The following is an 18,327-nucleotide window of genomic DNA, read 5'->3' as shown; positions in this document are numbered from 1 at the left end:
AAAAAGAGAAAAAAAAAAAAAAAAAAAAAAAAAAAAAAAAAAAAAAAAAAAAAAAGTTTAAGGAGAAAGCACACACACATACTTATACGTACACACAAATATGGAGTGGGAGGATGACCCCCAGACGGGACGCTGTGAATGCCTCTTACCCGTCCAAAAAACTTTGTTCACCTAGTCCGCGAAGAGAAGTTTCCATCGAACGGGCATCAATTTTTCCAGTGATTTACACAGATTGTCTTTTTTCTCCTCCTCTGCACAAATTACTTCCCACCTTTGGGAAAACTTGTCCAAAAGGAAATAAAGGAAAAGAAAAGGAAAAAAAAAGAAAATTCCATCCTGGAAAAAGGAATTCTTCCACACAGAGAGACACACATTAGAAGGTAAAGATGGAAAAGAAGAATTGCCAACCAAGTGGCTGTTTATTTTTCTTCAATTGGTTATCACCCTAAGGTGGCACATCTTCCCTCCATTCATCTCACCGTTAAATGGTGCATTATATGGAAATATCTCCACTTCATCCTTGTCATCCTCCCCCCCCCCCTCCCGTTTTGCCACGCAGACTATAGTCGAAGGATGATGGACGCCCCAGAGAAAGAGAGCCAAACGATGATATTCAAGGCGAATGGAGAGCACATGTTTACTAGTATCAAAGGTGCCATTACACAGTCGAACCAAAATGTTACAGCGGAGGATCTGTTTCTAACAAAAAATATTTTTCAAGATGTGCAACAGAAGGTGACTGATGGCCCTGTCAAAACGACGACGATTGAAAAGGTAACGAAGATCCCGAAGGTGGTCTTTAAGGAAAGGTTAAAGGATAAAGTTGTGAAAAAAAAAAAAGTTATTACGAAAGAAGTAGAGGTTGAACAAGTGGTAGATGTGATAGAAAATAAGGAGGAAATTATTTACAACCAAGTGAAGGTACCAACATATGTTGATGTCCCTATAGTGCATCCAAGGCAAGAAGTATACCACACTGAAATTTTAAAAAATGTTCCTAAGGGGATCGAATTGTTAGTAAAACAAAGATTAGAAGTACCAAAAATAAAGCCAAAGTATGTAGAAGTTCAGGTCCCCATTTATGTTCCATGCTATATAGAAGTACCCATACCTGCTCAATATATTCCTATCCCAAAAGGAGAAAAGAAGGATCATTTCACATGTGGAATAAATAAGGACTCAAAATTTTATTATGAAAACCCTATGGTTTATAATAACCCTTTCATGCGTAGTGCGGTACGAGCAGAGAGCAGCAACACATACTCCAATCACCACCCTAACTTAAGTGGAAAATGCCCCGTCGATGCGGAGGAGAATAAGTCGGAGGCCATTTATTCGTCCAAAAGTTCTGTGCAAAACTTGCCCCTGGACCAGAGCACCGTAGATAATTTGGTCATCGCGGGTGCACAATAATGTTAAGGGATGAATGTGATTTTCCATCGGAGTGGGATCACCACGATTCCCACCCCCCTGACCCCATCACAAGTACACAAGCACATATTACACACAACCATGTTAAGCTACACATGCCATGTTAAGTCTGTTGCACCTGAGCATTACACTTTTTGCCGAACTACTTTGCACCGCCTGAGGGGTTACCGAATGAGAGGATCTTGTGTAACTGTTGCTGCGAGCGAGGGGTGTTCGAATGGAAGGTTCGCATGGTAGGCATGCTTGTCACCTATGACGCCGTTGTCGTGGTTGATTCGGTTGTCGTGGTTGATTCGGTTGTTGTGGTTGATTCGGTTGTATGTTGGTTGTGGTTGGCATTTGGGGGAATCTTCCCTGTCTAGGATGTGTCATTCCCAAGACTCTTGTGATTTCCTCCACCGACAACGAAGCCAACAATTCGGTTGCAACTAATCAGGGGGAGGGAGGACCCACTCGACATGGCTGAGTGGTGGTCCCTTCTCACGGAATGATAATAATTATTGATGATCAATTTTCTGAATTGATCAATGCAGTTGCACTAGCCTTTTATGCAAAGGCAAATGGAAAAAAAAAAAAAAAAAAAAAAAAATAAATAAATTTAAATAAAGTGCAATATGAACCAATTGAAATGGTTCGTTGTGTTCATTTGCTAATCGCAAACGCACACCTAATCCCTGTAATACTTCTTCGCGTGCGCCGCGTAGGCCTCAGGGGATACAGCTTCTACAACGATGGGCATGAACCCATGGAGAGTGCCGCACATTTCGGAACATTGGCCATAGTATACACCCTCCCTCAATATGAACGTTGTTACCTTGTGTAGCCGCCCTGGAATAGCATCGGCTTTAATGCCAAGACTTGGGATGGACCAGGAGTGGATAACATCAGTGGCTGTCACTAAAAAAGAAATATGAGTTCTCGTCGGCAGAGTTAATCTTTTATCAACTTCCAACTGTCGTAACATCCCCGGTTGCAAATCTTCATCCGTGACCATGTTGGACTGAAACACATAATAGTTGGGGATTTTGTCTGGGTCTTCTAGATACTTTTTCGGGATGGGGTAGTCTTCTGCCTTTACATTTGTCACTTGGGGGTTGCCTTGTTCGTTCAGATTTTTGAGGAGCAATTTATTTTCGCTGTGGGCCACTGGGCGCGGCAGCCCCAGGGCCCTCCTTAGTGCATCCATTTGGGTGGAGTGCCGATTAACCTGTTTTAGCTAATTAAGGAAACCTGATGGAGTGCCGATTAATCTGTTTTAGCTAATTAAGGAAACCTGATGGAATGCCTCGTGATGGCGACTGGGCGGGCCCTCTCTCTGTTCCTAACCTTATGATTGGAAACCTCTCTTCGAAACGTTTCTTCAACCTTACCTTTCTTCAGTACTATTTCCGAAATCTGTCGCTATAATACCCTTCACACGCTTCTCAAATAAGTGCGTGGGAATGCGACGCACAGGAGGCGTTATTACTCTAACGTATATACATGCACAAGTGTGCCCCTGCGTCGTATGTAAGTACAACACAGTCCTTCCTTTTCCACTATTCCTCCTTTTAACACCTTCGCGAAAGATTGAATTTTTGCCGAGGGATTCATTCCACGTGATAAAGTGATTGGTGGAAAGCACAAACGTGAGTGCGCGTGTATCTTATTTGCTACGCATACATTCTGTATGCACGCATGAACGCGCGGTATGCATGTATGTATTATTTTTTTTTGTGCACGCGGCTCACCCCAGAACCAACGCCCAAGGGTAAGAAGAGGAAAACACATCTCTGCCGAACTGTTTCCTTGCGACAATTCAGATCAAGGGAAAATTTAAAAAAAAAAAAAAAAAAAAAAAAAAATCCACCTGAAACCTGAACAGTGGTGCAATTCACAAAGTTGTGTACTTTTTTTTTTTTTTTTTTTTTTTTTTTTCCCCACGATGGGGTCATTCATTGACAAACGCGCACATGTGCTTCTCCATACGGGGGGCACACGTTCTTTCTTTGTGGGTCTCTTCCGAAAAAACACCGATACGTGTGAGGGATGACAAACCAATTGTGCCACATAACCTACCCCCACATGTCATAAGTTTTGGTAAACGGAGAGTAAAAAAAGAATCCTACTTGTGCAGCTAAGTATATTGTGTAACGTGGTGTCCCCTTTAATGGGGAGATAAGAAGGGTGAAAGAGTGGCATACACAAAAAAAAAAAAAAAAAAAAAAAAAAAAAAAAAAAAAACACTTTGTTAGCAACAACATGAGATAGGAGGATGGGTACATAACTCTCCCTGTGTGTATCACCCTACAAAGAATAAACACTGTGCAGACGGGATATTCCTAATGTAGTGCTTACCAGGTCTACCCCTTTTTATGTCAATTTTCTTGATACGGACAGATATTACAATGCAGAAAAGGAGAGGCCATAAAGAGGGAAGGGATTCATCACACTCAATAGTTACACACACTTCAAAAGGCATACCTCACAAAAATCCATTTACGCCCATCGTCTCAGTGCCCAAGTGTATCCATTTACGGCAAAATCGCCATATACTTAATGAGTAATGAATGGAGGCATTTTTTTTTTCCCCCTTCTCCTCGCTTTATGGCTTAAACTTCTTGCGATAATTTATAAAGGCCTTTTCAACGAGGCTAGGCAGGGGGAGGTCTACGTAGAAAGGTTCCCTTCCCTTGGTAGGTCCAGTTAGCATGGGTTCTCCAAACTGTTCATACCTTTTTATCAATTCTGGATCTATCTGGATTTCTTCCTCGTCATCTCCTTTCCACTGCAAAGAGGGGTAGCAAAAAAAAAAAAAAAAAAAAAAAAAAAAAAAAAAAAAAAGGAGTTAAAAATGGGTAGTGCCTAAATTAAAATGTTGGACGGTTTGGCACACATTTTTGCAGGGTGGACGAGTAGTACGCCCAAATTGTCGTTACTTCAGAAGGGAGAATTCCCTTCCATTTATTTTTATTTTATATATATGTGTATATATTTCTTTTACCAAGTCCCGTTTGGCATGCTCCTGTAGGTTATCAAAATTCACATCTGAAATTAGCTCATCATTTCCATCAAGCAAATTAAATTTCTTTGCGATATGGAAGTACTGCTTAAAATTCCTTCGGTTCTTCTTCATCTCTTCATATATGTACTTAATTCTGTCAGGACCGACGGGCTTAGCTGGTCTTAATTCACCGGGTCTATCAATAAATTCAATAAATGCCATGGGCGCTGCATCCCGTAATCGGAGCCTCCACTGATTAATAACTCTTGTGAAAAAAAAAGGTCTATATCGATATAAGGGCACATAATATTCGTACAGTTTTCTTCTCCCTTGCGCTGTTCTTAGCATACTTTCGACTTTTAAATTATTCTCCACATTGTTTTTTTTGGCCAGGTAAATTAACTCTTCTGCATACCCCTGCAATTCCTTAGCTTTGGTTAAGGTCGTTTCAATGCGCCCATACTTTAACAATTCATTTAGCTGATTTTTGATACTGTCCCATCTGTGATGAGGCTGTTTATGGGCTCTCCGGATGAGCCTCCTCCTAATACCGAGATTGACAAATTTTAACGTTGACGTGTATCCCATGCTCTTTCTTCTTTTTCTCCCTGAATTATGTGTTTTTTTTTTTTTTTTTTCTCTCTCTCTCTGAGCAATATGCTGTGGTGTGTGTTATTTGCCTGAACGAGTCATGCGGAAAAATGGTCTTTTTGTGGCTATTCGCCTGCACGGGTCATGTGGAACGTGGCACATTTTGCTATTCACCCAATGGGGAGTCATAAACACGCCCGCAGCACACCTCCCCGTTGGACATATCTTCCCTTTTTTTAAATATAAAGCTATTCTTTTAAAACATTTGTTTGACTCTTCAACTGATGAGCATATCGAAGTTGTACAGCTATGTATACATGTGTTTCCCTTCTTTTTTTTTTTTTTTTTTTTTTTTTTTTTTTTTCTTCCAATTGATTACTCAACACCCTTTTTCACTGATTAGAAGTTAACGATAAGGTGAGTGCATATCCATTCAGCGCTGACCTTTTCTTTTTGTAGGTGTACAGTTTAGATGTACTTAAAATTCACACCCGCGTTTGAACATCGCCAGTAGAACGTTTTACTGCAAATCGCTTAGCATGAAGTGGGAGAAACGTTTCCTTCTCCTTTTGGCCACGTGGAGACCCGCAAAAAAAAAAATAAAAGCGGCTTCCACAAGTGTAGTAACATTGCCGGGGTGCGCACAGAAGGGCGGTTAAACCTTTTCCATGCGAAGAAGGAAAAAAAAAAGAAGGGAACATCCCGGTACACTGGGAAGGAAAAAAAAAAAAAAGCAGAAGAACGAGTTGAGACCAACCGTAAAAATGCATAATCGTACATTGATGTAATGATGCGTTAAGTTAAAGAGGATTTCTCCTTCACCAAGAAAAAAAAAAAAAAAAAAAAAAACTGAACAAATGAACAAATGAATGACATTTTCAAGTATTATAAAGGGAATACAAAAGAAACTCAACTGAGCGTGATCGGAAAATTCTGTAATTGAGGTGAACGAATTGGTTTGCCCCCTTTAGTGTCCAGAGTACACCACGTGAATGCTAAACGGTTTGCAGAAAGGAAGAAGCTGATTAGTCCAGTGTGTCTGTGTGGGGGAGGGGAGCACTGACGAGAAAACGTCATCCTTTGTGCATGAATAGCAGTGTTCCTTCATGAGGGCATAATCTTGCGAATTGTAGAGCGGACTTGCTCTCATATAAATGAGTGCTATTTTTGTAGACATACCGAAATGGGGAGGCACGACATATTGGCGTGTAAGGGGGGGAAGCAAGTGGTACAATTGGGGCGAATATCTATTCCAACAAAATGAGCACATATAGAGAAAGCATATTTAGATCCATCTTCCAACCAACATAGTGTATCCTCTAAATTCGGTAACCCCATTCCACGAAGGTACGAAGCGAGCATCTTCCATTAGGGAGGCACTTAAAAAGGGTTAAAACATTACGTGACGTTTGAAAGTGAAAGAAGAATCATTTTTCTGTTGATCCTTTTTCACCATAACATGGCCAACCTGTTTAAGGACGTCTATTTACAAAATTGGGAAACCGGGCGAATCGCCTGCACATCGTTTTGGCAGCGCTCCCCTTGTTTGGAGGACTTTATCCGTTTTTGCAAAATTACGACACTTTTGTTATTCCCAATTGTTGTCCTTTTTGTTTATCCCAATACATGGCGGAAAGATAAAAAAAAGGAGAAATAATAAAAAAAAATAATAATAAAATAATAACTACCTCCGAGAGAGCATTGGTGGGATTATACTCTTCTGAGAAAAAAAATTCCAGTTCTGCCTGAATAGGACAGGCAAAAAAAAAAAAAAAAAAAAAAAAAAAAAAAAAAAATTACTAGCCATTTTGCAAAACGGAAGGTAGATCCCTGTACAAGTGGCAAATGGTTCACATCTACATCATTCCGCAGTGACCGTTTCACATTTTGAAGTTCTCCACATGAGTGTGGCACGTTTGGAAAGCGCAACTGGATGGAGAGAAAAAAACTACATGAGTGTCTTTCTTTCCACAGTTCTGTCTGCACTTCCATAATGCCCTTTTTTTTTCCGTATATTTATATAATTTCTCTCTTGCTCGTGCATTATTGATTCCGTCTCGCGCAAGGGTAATCAGTATCTATCATACGAGCAAAGGTAGGAAGAGCACAAGGAGAGAGTCCATTTCGCGTTTGCGTGTATGTAGGAAAATTGTTTTCCCTTAATCTTTTTTTTTTTTTTTTTTTTTTTTTTCTTTTCCCCCGTGGAGGATATCATAATCGTAAAGAGTGAAAATTATGTATGCTCGATCTTTACCTCCTGTTTTTCGCTTGTTATAATTTTTCTACTAATTGCAAAAAAAAAAGAAAAGAAAAGTGCCTACTGAGAAGAAGGAGGCATGGGTTAGAATTTGAAAGGAAGTCACACGTACATGTGTATAAAGCTCATATAGGTAGACAAGTGAGTAGGCAATGTGGGAGAAGCCTCTATGTAACTCGACCCCTTCGTTGTTGTTTCAGGGGTAGACATGTCGGTAGTGTTCTCTATGTGCATGTGTACATACCTGTAATGTCAACCTTGTAAGACGAATACGAAGAGATGCAAAGGATATTCGTCGTGAGGTCAGTCCGCATGTCGAGACTAACCATAGCACAGGCATAAGAACAGAAGAATCCCTCGTTGACACCCTTTTTTTTTTTTTTGTAGATCTTCTCTCGATACACTTTCCAATTTGAGTTTTCTTTTCCTCATTTGGTAAGAAAGGTAAAAGGAGAATATCCTATCCATCTTGTGGTTATGAACCTGTGAGAGAGGTTAACCCGTTCATCGGCAGGTTACACGCTCTGTGGGGTCTACGTGATTTACTCCGTCTGCGCCAACATCGCGATTGCTTTGCCACTATTGCTTTACCACTATTGCTTTACCACTATTGCTTTTCCACTATTGCTTTGCCACAATTGCTTTACCACTATTGCTTTACCTCCCCGATAGAAAGCGGTCCACCAAAGGGATTGGACCCTACGGAGCGCGTGCACGATTGGCCCCGGAGGAACAAACTCTGTAACATGGACAGTGAAAAGAACTCTCCATTGGAATACCAAGAAACAATGAATGATCTTGGAGAGGATATTGAGGATATGGAAGCCCAGAGCATAAATCATGGCGAGGCCAAGATGAGTGTGGACATAAAATCAGGAAAAGGTGACAAGGGAGGAGAGGAAGTTGACGTGGCAGATGCAGAAAACGTAGAAAGTAATGCAGATAACGCCCTGTACATTTACTCAACAGACAGTGCCAAAAATATACTAAAGGAAAATTTAGAAGATTACTTGAAGCAACTAGATTTCTACAAAAGCAACCCCAAGTGTAAAATAGATCCAGCAATTTATATGGAAGGAACAGAGGAGGTGGAAAATTATGTCGTGAAGGAAAAAATACTTATAACAACATACTATCAGTACATAGATATGTACGAAAGCTCCATCGATGTAGAAGAAGATTTGGAAAGGGAAGAAATTGTGTATGTAGAAGTTCCAAAGTACATAATTAAATATAACCCTAAGGTAATAACAAATTACATAGAGAAGACGATTGAAGTACCTAGTGGAGAGGAGATAAAGAGACCTGTATACAAGAAGCTGAATGTTCCTTATGTGGTTCCACATGTCGTAGAAAACGAAACACAGGTTGTGTTAAAGAAAATTGTACAACCAGAGATTCATACGTCGAATGAAGAGATAGAAGTTGAAGTGCAAAAATATGTTCCCCGTTTAGTTCCAGTCAATGTCTATGTTCCACGGTACTTTGGGTTATCTGCAAAGACAACAGATGAAGTAGAGGAATCTGTCCATTATGCTGACCTCACCCAGGAACAAACAGACTACCTCATGAAAGAATTAAATCCTCATTTGGATGATCTAAAGAAATTCAATGAGGAACAACTGGAACGGATGAATGAATACATTCGAGAATCTGCACAACAGGCCGAAAGCCATGACTTGAATCCTCCAAAACCAGAACTCGTGTCGTACGACTTGGATGGAAGCATCCAAACCCTTGATTACAGCGACTTCACCCAGTTTAAGGAGATTTGCCAGAGGGAGTTGACTTGTTAGATTGGCTAAGGAGAGGTCGTCAGTAGGTGGTTCCTAACACTTGGAGGGGCTCATCCGCTCCGTTATGTTACCTCCCCAATTGGACCCACACACATATGCGCGGAAAAGCAGGAAGACCATGACAGATACAGTGACAGATACAGTGACAGATACATGGTGAGCATTTCCTTAAGCCCCCCTTTTCTGTATCCACTCGAAATGAATTAAAGGCCCATTGTTAGGAAGATACTTATCACTCGTTTCATTTTTTTGTGTGTGCTTCACCATAGAGTGTAAAGGGGGGTGGTAACACTGTATGTTTGTACCTCTAAAAATGTAGTAAGTGGTGCAGTCCACCTGCACGCCGCCTTTTTTTTCGCTATGTCGTCCTTCTGCCATACGTAGTAAAAATAAGAAAAGTGCCAATGGATACTAATCCATTTGAACTGAATAATTTTTCCACAAACAAAATGGGAACGACCAAGGGGGTACGTCTAATTGATGGATTCGTTTTTGAAAAAGGGAAAGCCATGTAGTGGGTATAGCATTTCTATGCCAGGAAAATACAAACACGGGTTGATGATTAACGGGTGAAAAAACGGAACACAAAAAAAAAAAAAAAAAAAAAAAAAGAAAAGAAAAAAAAAAAAAATTGGGCAATTGATAGAGATAGCGGATGGGACATACATTGTCGGGCTGATAAATACATGCAGGAGTGCAACGGTGCACACCTACGTATGGGCATGGGGCCTCGGACGAATCAAGGGAAATTTAAAGAAAATGCAAAAGAATGAGCAAACAAGGATCGGGCACTCAAAAGAGCGCTTTAACATATGAGGAGTGATAGCGGGGATATCGTCCATGATGGGGTTACGGAGGGGAGGATTGGTCAGGTGCCCCACAAGAAAACAAACATTGCCTCTGCGACTTCCTCTGAATGATGATATTTTCCTCACCGGTGTTTTTCCTTCATTTGGCATCACCGCTTTGTCACACAGAGACACACCTTCCCACAACGTGGAGATAAATCATTCGCAGCCATCGTCACACGTGGGGAGGAGTCTGTCTAATTCGTGACACCATCACCACAACCAACACAATCAACCTACCACCACCAAGGGCGTAAACCTTAAAAAAAAAAATAATAATAATAAATGAACACTCCAATAGGGTTAGACAAATTATATCCAACTGGGTCAGGGAAGAGAGCACATAGAGGTTACCCGTTTGGGTAATCTACGCCAAGTGTTGCACGCGGTGAATGATATTGGCGCGTTCGTTTTCATCTTCTGGCAGGTGCACAACTGAATTTGTATCCTTTCGTTTGATAAGAGTATTTTTACTCCCTCATACGGAGCTTTTACGTTATTACAGATTTGAAGGGATTCCTTTTTTTTTTTTTTTTTTTTTTTTTTTTTTTTTTTTTTTTTTTTCAGCGCGTGTTTTTTTTTTCCTTTCCTGTTACATATTTCCAAAAGGAAAAGGTAATAAAAAAATTATCTTTCTTTCTGTTTCCTCCGAGGTCCTTGAACGCTGCGTATATTTGAAGGCTCTCCTGTTGGGTCAGATTTTTCTTCTGAGAATAAGACACAGTGGAGATGTATTGCGCGTAGTCAAACTGCTCGATTATATTTTCATGCCCATTCATATTCCCATTCATATTTTTATTCATATTCCCATTCATATTTTTATTCATATTTCCATTCATATTTTTATTCATATTCCCATCCATATCCCCATTTGTGTAGTAGCAATCGTCGTCATCGTCGTCCTCCTCTTGTCTGATCATATCCATTAGAGACTGCTCATCACAAGAGGGGTGAACTAAAATGATATTTCTATTTAGGAGGAGGAGCTTGCACACTTCTTGGCACTGGAAAAAGAGAAACTCAATTAAACTTGTGTAGCCGAAATGGAGAGGATTTAGCACCTCTTCAAACTTTTTAAAAAATAGATCCTTCAATGAGCAGAAGAAGATGATTTTTTCTCTACTTCCTTTTAGGAGCTGATATATTTTTGCTTTAGCCTCCTCGGCGGTTGGCACTACGGGTACTCCTCCGCACTTTCCCTCGATCATCTGTTCCATGTGGGTCTGTTCCATGTGGGGGCCTTGCCGTTCGAGGAAGTCGCAGTTCATCATTAGTGTGTGTTGCTCGGTTAGGAGGTCACTCCAGTGGGGGTAGTCCTCTTCTCCGCTCATTTGGCCGGTCACGTAGTTGCCCATCTGCTCAACCATCTTCTCATCCATCTGGTTGTGCATTTGGTTGCTGAGTTGGTGGCACGTTTGGCCGCCCATCTGACCGTTCGATTTATCGCCTTGTGATGCTTGCCCCCAGACGGACGCGGCCATGGTGCGGGAACAGCAAGCCGGCTTGATCACCTGCCCCTCCTCATGCAGGAGGCCACCGTACAGGCCGAGCTGAACTACATGCGCTATTTTTCCGATGGAGTAGTCTCTGAAAAAGGGGAGAGCTTTATTCTTCAGTGCATCAGCTGCTCTGTATATGTCGATGCCGAGTTCCCAGGGGGGTGGTTCCAAGGCGCCTGGTGAATCGCGGCATGACGACTGGACGTGCGATGACTCCATGGACACCGACTCGATGGACACCGATTCGATGGATACCGATTCCATGAATGCCGATCCGAGGCGTGTCGACTCAGTGCATGACGAGTGGGAGCTCCGTGTCCTGCTGCTCCCGGCCCTGTTCCCATCCTCATCCAAAATGGAATGGTACAAACTGACGAAGGAACTCTGGACTATCCGAACGGCAGAATCATTTACGCTCGAAAAGTAGGAGAAGCTGTCGTGGAGGAGATTGAAAGTGAACAACTGCCTGTTGTACTCAGCATGTTCAGGATGTAGAAGAGTAGAGGGTGAAGTCGCATGATATGTAGACCCGCTGTATAAGTAACTATGCTCGCCTAACAAAGTGTCTAAACCTTGAAAAAATAAGTATCCTTTCCTGCATAAATGTTTAGCAAACTGTAGAGTAAGGTGCCCTTGAGAGGAAGTTGGTCCTCCCCAGGATCCCGCCCTGCATACATGCCAAAGATGACGAGCGAACTTCCTCCACATGATCTCAGGATAAGGGTTGGTAAAACTCCTTGTCTTGATCCACCCACTAAACCATTTGGGAGTTTCCCTTAGAAGGACGAAGATATTATTCCTCCTGGACTTTACTACAAGGTATTCATTCTGCAGAAACAAGCATATTTCCAGAAAGTGGTTTTTCAATTCTTCATTCTGATGGAAGGATTGTAGTCTCTGCTTAATTTTTTTGTATGAAGGCTTCACCTGGTCTTTGTAAAGAGTTAAGATGGTCATGTGTAAAATGAACTTCACTTCATTTGTAATTTGACTTGGGTGTCTATGTACTCTTGGAGCAGTTATCGGGATGAAGAGGTTTGTTTTTCCTCTCTTCCCTTCAATGGGAGGCAACTCACACTCTCCGTCGGAGAGTCGTGTACTCATTTGCGAATCCATTGTGGAGTTTGTATTTAAGTGGTCCTTCCTTTTTCCATCTACTTGCTTTGCTTCTTTTTGAATTTTCCTCCCACCAGGAAGATTCTTCACCTGTGTGCATTCATCCCCACTGTGATCATCAACCCTTACTTCCAGTTTGTTCTTTCTACTCCTTTGCTTCTTCACCTTCATCGCCACTTGGGCGTTTTCCCCGTGGTGGAACTTCCCCGAACTGCATTCCCCTTCCTTCTTCATCTTCCTCACACGGGTTAAGTTCATCGTGGTCATGCTCTCACCACAGCTCTGCTCATTTGGGTAATCCACGGAGGATACTACTTTATCCTCTTCGGATGTGTCACGTTCGTTACTTTCTGCGTCGTCTTTCTCGGCGACACTATTTTCTGGCCCTCCCCTATTGTTCCTATCCGCCATCTTAAAGGCAGGATACCTGAGTGGCTCGTAAAAAACGTAATTAACCTCTCCAACATTCTCCCTTACAACATCATCTCTGCAATAATTATATGTATTTTTTATTCTTCTGTTAAAATATCCCATGCCTTGTCCTCCACGCAACACATCGTTATGTGTGTGGAACACCCCGCCATAATGTATATTCTGATCATACAATTCCACTGGATTATTTTCTTTGCAATTTCTCAGGGAACCCTTTCCTTTTAAATAATAGCCAACATCGGAGCAGCTAAGGTTCTTGTTTCTTCTTCTGTTGTTATGTGCGTATCCCATTTTGTGCCAAAATCGTGTGTCAACATCATTTTAGGGGGATGTGGAAAAGATATTTTTTTCCGGAGGGTCAAGCCAAAAAAAAAAAAATATTAACAAGTCAGGTGAAAAAAAAAAAAAAAAAAAAAAAAATTCAAAGCGGAATAAATAGTAACGATGAAGTGGGAAATAATCTTTTCTTGCCAAGAGGATTAGGGACAAATGTATACTTTTGTCAATACCACAAACTGCTGACGATTCTTGGATGGAGTGGACAATCTGTCTTCTCCATTCCTTTATGGAAACGTTTCCAGTTTGTTTTTCCTCCCTCCCCTTAATGGAAAATAATTCATTTTTTATATGGCTCAAAGGGATTCCTTCTTTCACAATGTTTATCCTACCGGTTCATCCTACCAGTTTATCCTACCAGTTTTTTCCTTTTCTTCTCCGTTGCAGATATGTCTTTCCCCCATATACATATATACCCTTGTTGAGTTTTTACGCCACAACTGTTAATCCGTTTCCAGTGCCTCTTCCGTACTGAACAGACTGAGGTGACATGCAAGTGATGTCCCTTACGTGTTGTGTCCCTTTCAATCGTGAAAGGTAGCATTTTCCCTTTTATGTATCTGGAAAAATATCGTTTTTTTTTTTTTTTTTTTTTTTTTTTTTTCCTTAGGATGAGTAGCACTCTAGCATATATACTTGCTCATGTGAGTCGTCCTAATTGTATTGGTGAAGTTAAGGTGCAGTACGACATGGAACAAACACGTGAATGTGTATTCTTCCAAGGCAGTTCCGTGCAAATTTCCCATGTAACATTCACGAATGGTTTACGTAAGTCTGTTTCGAGGTCGTTTTTCTGAAGAATATGTGTGTGCACGTATGTGTGTGTGTGGGGGGAGCTCGTCCTTTTCCAAATGGTTATTGCTACTCAATCGGGATTGATAACTTCGTTTCTATCATGTACAATTAATCTGTTTATGCAAAACGGAAGTCTTCCTCCGTTTTTTTTTTCCTTCTCTTTTTTCCCTTTATGGCTTTATAATTGATACATCCTCCCGGACAACATGTGGTGCTCTATTATTTATTTTCTTTGTTCTTCCTTCCCTACTCTAACGGTCTTTTCCCTTCACTTGCTCAAATTGGTTTCAATTTTTCTTCATCATACGCATGGATGTACGTGCGTGTAAACATGCATACTTAGTTATCGTGAAGATAATAGAACTTTAACAGGGATCGATCAGGAAGGGGTCGCGGAGCTACAAGTGCCTCACCACTTGACTAGTTGTTCTTTCCTTTCCAGAAGGATGCGGTCACTCTATACTACGCGGGTAGTGAAGAAATGGAACAAGGAGAAAATAAGGAAAAAGGAAAAATGGCAAAATGGAAAAAAAGCAAACGAAAAACAAATTAATGACAGTAGGGAGGATCACTTCGAGATGCTCATTCAGGTGTCCGTCATTTTTATCTAATGAACAAAAACGTGCTGACTTTGTTCAGGTAAAAATATCAAAAAAAAAAAAAAAAAAAAAAAACAGATTAAAAAAAGCACATTAACAGAAGCTCATTAAAAAAAGAGGATTAACAAAAATCGATTGAATAAAACATATTAAAAAAAAAATTCAAGCTCATAACATCCCCAATTTTACAGGTTTAACCAAGCGGCCGTTCGATTCACCCGGACCCAGGGATGGAAATGAATTCGAAGCAGCTGCGGGATATTTATAGAATGGAAAAATGAACACCGGAGTCCTGCAAATTATAGTCCACATGACAATATATAAATGCATGTCGCTCGTCCATAGGGACAGGGGCCACGTGCGCACTAGCAAATAGGTATTGACAAGGACCCACTATTAGCAGCATAATTATATATACAATTCTGACTCCAGGGCGACATGCATTTATATGTTTGAAAGAACGAGATAAAAGTACATGATTATATATGCCGTTTTGCCATTTTCCTATAAAATTATGTCCTGAAAAAAATGGAAGGGCGCGCGGAACGGGGCAAACATAGGACGAAGAAAGCACTGCGCCGATTTTACAACAACTGAACTGAATGGCAATTTTTTTTTTTTTTTTGTAGAAGTATCGCCAGCTCAATTGGGGAAAAAAAAAAAAAAAAAAAAAAAATACGCACAACCCCGTACCGTTGGGGGATGCTCCAAAAAGGAAAGAAAAAGCATACCATTCATTATGTATACATGAGTCCCCACGTCGCCAGGGGAAAAGAGGAAACAAAAGGAAAAAAAGAAAAAAGGGGGGGGGAAAAGAAACATAGCCCATTTGGTAATATGGCCAAATTGGTAACCTCCCGAATGGCTAGCTATTTTTTTTTTCATATTAAAGAAACAAAATATATATGAACAGGCAAGGTGAAAAAATGGGAGTTCATAGAAAGAACAAAACGAAGCAGAACAACAACTTTATGGGGAGGAGCTTAATGCGAAACAAACTGTTACAGAAAGAAATTTCGGACAACATTTTATATTCAAAAATAGGAAATGATGATAAAAAGAAAGTGAGCAAACAAATTTCCGTTTTGGATAAAACCCCCCTTGATGATTATTTGGATAATCAGCTAGTCATAAACAGCGTTGAGGTGAGCAAAGTGTTTATACAGAAAAATGAAATAAAGGAAAAAACAAAATTAAGAGATAGGGACAAGGAGAAAGATATTCTGGACATTCAGAACATCCTTCTGCCAATCCCTGGCAGACCATTTCTTTTGAAGCACCAAGACAAGGTCAACATAATTCTCCACGAGAGGGAAAATGCGCCAGCGAAGAAGAAGAAGAAAAAGAGGAAGAATGTGAAGAAGATTAGCTTCATGATGAGCGGCAAGAGTCTCATACCGATTAACGTGCGGAGCGCGAAGGGGGAGTCGTCACGGAGGCGAAAGGGGCGGCCCGCGAGGAAGGCACCGAAAGATGAGGAGGTGGGGGCGGGAGTTCTTGCAGAGGGGGAAAAGGTAAAGGAGGAGGACGACGAAGAAGATAACGATGGGGATGGTGAGGACGAAGTGGAGGATGGAGATGTAGAAGCTGAGGGGGAAGACGAATACAATGATGATGATGAAAACGATGAGGTCGACGATTATGATGATGACAACGATGATGATGATGACAACGATGATGATGACAACAATGACGACGACAACAACGATGATGATGACAACGGTGATGATGACTTCGATGATGAGGTGGATGATGATGGGGAAGACCCCGCTGCGGAGGGGGAGGCCCCGCGGAACCTCAAGTACATGCGCATGTACGAGGCGCTAGGAAAAAAGTACAATCGGATGAACGTGCAGGAGGTACTCAACAAGGAAAGCGTGGACAAGTATGAATTGGAACACTTTGTCGAATGGAGAAAGTTGCTAAGCATCGTAGAAGAGGAGGAAGGGTACACAATCACACCGTACGAAAAAAACATTGAGTACTGGAGACAGTTATGGAGAGTGATAGAGAAATGTCACATCCTCTTTTATATTATCGATGCAAGGAATCCTATGTTTTTCTATTGTCAGGGGTTAGAATATTATATTAAAAAAGTAGACCCCAGGAAAGCATTTTACATCATCCTAAATAAGTCTGATTTCTTAAACCATGAGGAAAGGAAAGAATGGTTAGCTTTTTTTGAAAAGAAAAATGTGAAAATTATTTTCTTTTCTGCCTTGAGGGAGTTATACCACCAGAATAAAGTGATCATTGAAGACCTTCCCCTCCCTGTAGAGGTGTACACAAATGGAGTGTGCACTTCGGAAGGTATGCAAAAAAAAAGGGAGGAAATGTTCGTGACGGAAGGGATGTCAACATTAACGGAACGGTTACCTTGCGACCAGATGAATCTATCCCCACCCATGACACAGGAAGAGAACAAAAAGGAAGCCTCCATTGATGTGGGGCACGGAAACCTCATTTATGAAGAAAGGAAAAATGATCAAACGGATATATTAAGCACAAACGAAATGGTTAGTTTAATTCAAAAAATTAAGAATGAAAAAAGAGGTGAGTACCACGATATAGAAATAGGAGACTACAGTATCCCAAAGTTTATGGTAGGGTTTATTGGTTTTCCTAATGTAGGAAAAAGTTCCATTATCAATTCGCTAGTTGGATTAAAGAAGGTTAGTGTAAGTAGACAACCAGGAAAGACGAAACATTTTCAGACAATTCCGTTAAATCGTCATGGGTTCTGCTTGTGTGATTGTCCCGGATTAATCTTTCCATCTCTTGTGTTTAGTAAATACGACTTAATCCTTAATGGAGTTTTTTCTGTGGATCACTACAAAGGAAACTTAACCGACCTTGTTCAAATTCTGTGTAATATAATACCCCATCAGTTATGTGAGAAGTATAGAATTGATAAGAGCCTCATTTCTCAGATTCACTTAGATGCAGAAAATGGCTTCGAAAAAGAAAAACATTTATATTTAGATGCTACAGAATTTTTAACTGCTTTCTGTACTTCTAGAAGGTACATCTCTGGGGGTAAAGGTGGACTCCTTAATCTTAACTTTGCCACCAGACTTATCATTCGCGACTTCATCACGGGAAAACTCAAATACAACTTCATGCCATCTTACCTTGCTCGTAATGCACACGTATATCGATCGGGCGCATCTCCCGGGGATCTCCTGGCAGCCTCCGAGAGGGTGGACCAAGATCACTTTTCGCAGGTACGTCTGGTTACGCTTGCTCATTCCATGTGCCGATCACATGTAAATGCAAGGCACATACATACCAGTTCACATGCGACTCTACATGCCAATTCACATGCGACTCTACATGCCAATTCACATGCAACTCTACATACCACTTGAATCTTTCCTTCACTCACATTTTCCCCTCTGTTTTCTGATATCGCCTTCTATAGGACCCGGCCGAGCCTCAGGAAATTCTGACCACCAAGAGGAAGTTCCGTTACATGCAAAAGAAACTAGTTAAAGGAAAGAATGTGATGAAGTACACCTCCTAAAGTGGTTGACGTTTCCTAACACGGAGGGAATGTACCATTTCGCATGTATTCTATTCAAATTACTGAAGAGTTCTACGCCCCATGCATTGGAAGTTGTCCTGAGGAGAGATGTTCCTCACAA

At 41.0% G+C, this 18,327-nt stretch overlaps 6 protein-coding genes across 6 annotated transcripts; 3 read left to right on the top strand and 3 right to left on the bottom strand.

Annotated features, from left to right (window-relative positions):
- Positions 1 to 573: 573 nt before the first annotated feature.
- On the top strand, positions 574 to 1,413 carry PKNH_1327900 (PhIL1 interacting protein PIP3, putative; the record flags this gene model as incomplete). The annotated part of the gene is made up of 1 exon (XM_002260679.1): positions 574 to 1,413. One exon carries the CDS (start codon positions 574 to 576, stop codon positions 1,411 to 1,413), a length of 840 nt encoding a protein of 279 aa, XP_002260715.1.
- Positions 1,414 to 2,098: 685 nt separating this feature from the next.
- PKNH_1327800 (cytochrome c oxidase subunit 2B, putative) lies at positions 2,099 to 2,617 on the bottom strand (the record flags this gene model as incomplete). The annotated part of the gene is made up of 1 exon (XM_002260678.1): positions 2,099 to 2,617. The coding sequence occupies one exon, from the start codon at positions 2,615 to 2,617 to the stop codon at positions 2,099 to 2,101; it is 519 nt and encodes a 172-aa protein (XP_002260714.1).
- A 1,398-nt stretch (positions 2,618 to 4,015) lies between these two features.
- On the bottom strand, positions 4,016 to 5,002 carry PKNH_1327700 (ribosomal protein L17, mitochondrial, putative; the record flags this gene model as incomplete). The annotated part of the gene is made up of 2 exons (XM_039113532.1): positions 4,016 to 4,198; positions 4,415 to 5,002. The coding sequence occupies 2 exons, from the start codon at positions 5,000 to 5,002 to the stop codon at positions 4,016 to 4,018; spliced, it is 771 nt and encodes a 256-aa protein (XP_038969910.1).
- A 3,006-nt stretch (positions 5,003 to 8,008) lies between these two features.
- Positions 8,009 to 9,058, top strand: PKNH_1327600 (PhIL1 interacting protein PIP2, putative; the record flags this gene model as incomplete). Its single annotated transcript, XM_002260676.1, has 1 exon — positions 8,009 to 9,058. One exon carries the CDS (start codon positions 8,009 to 8,011, stop codon positions 9,056 to 9,058), a length of 1,050 nt encoding a protein of 349 aa, XP_002260712.1.
- Positions 9,059 to 10,469: 1,411 nt separating this feature from the next.
- On the bottom strand, positions 10,470 to 13,244 carry PKNH_1327500 (OST-HTH associated domain protein, putative; the record flags this gene model as incomplete). The annotated part of the gene is made up of 1 exon (XM_002260675.2): positions 10,470 to 13,244. The coding sequence occupies one exon, from the start codon at positions 13,242 to 13,244 to the stop codon at positions 10,470 to 10,472; it is 2,775 nt and encodes a 924-aa protein (XP_002260711.2).
- Positions 13,245 to 15,609: 2,365 nt separating this feature from the next.
- On the top strand, positions 15,610 to 18,206 carry PKNH_1327400 (large subunit GTPase 1, putative; the record flags this gene model as incomplete). Its single annotated transcript, XM_039113531.1, has 2 exons — positions 15,610 to 17,907; positions 18,105 to 18,206. The coding sequence occupies 2 exons, from the start codon at positions 15,610 to 15,612 to the stop codon at positions 18,204 to 18,206; spliced, it is 2,400 nt and encodes a 799-aa protein (XP_038969909.1).
- Positions 18,207 to 18,327: the final 121 nt, after the last annotated feature.

The sequence above is a fragment of the Plasmodium knowlesi genome (assembly GCF_000006355.2).
Source record: "Plasmodium knowlesi strain H genome assembly, chromosome: 13".
Taxonomy (NCBI): Eukaryota; Apicomplexa; class Aconoidasida; order Haemosporida; family Plasmodiidae; genus Plasmodium; species Plasmodium knowlesi.
This window is presented reverse-complemented; position numbering and strand designations above follow the sequence as displayed.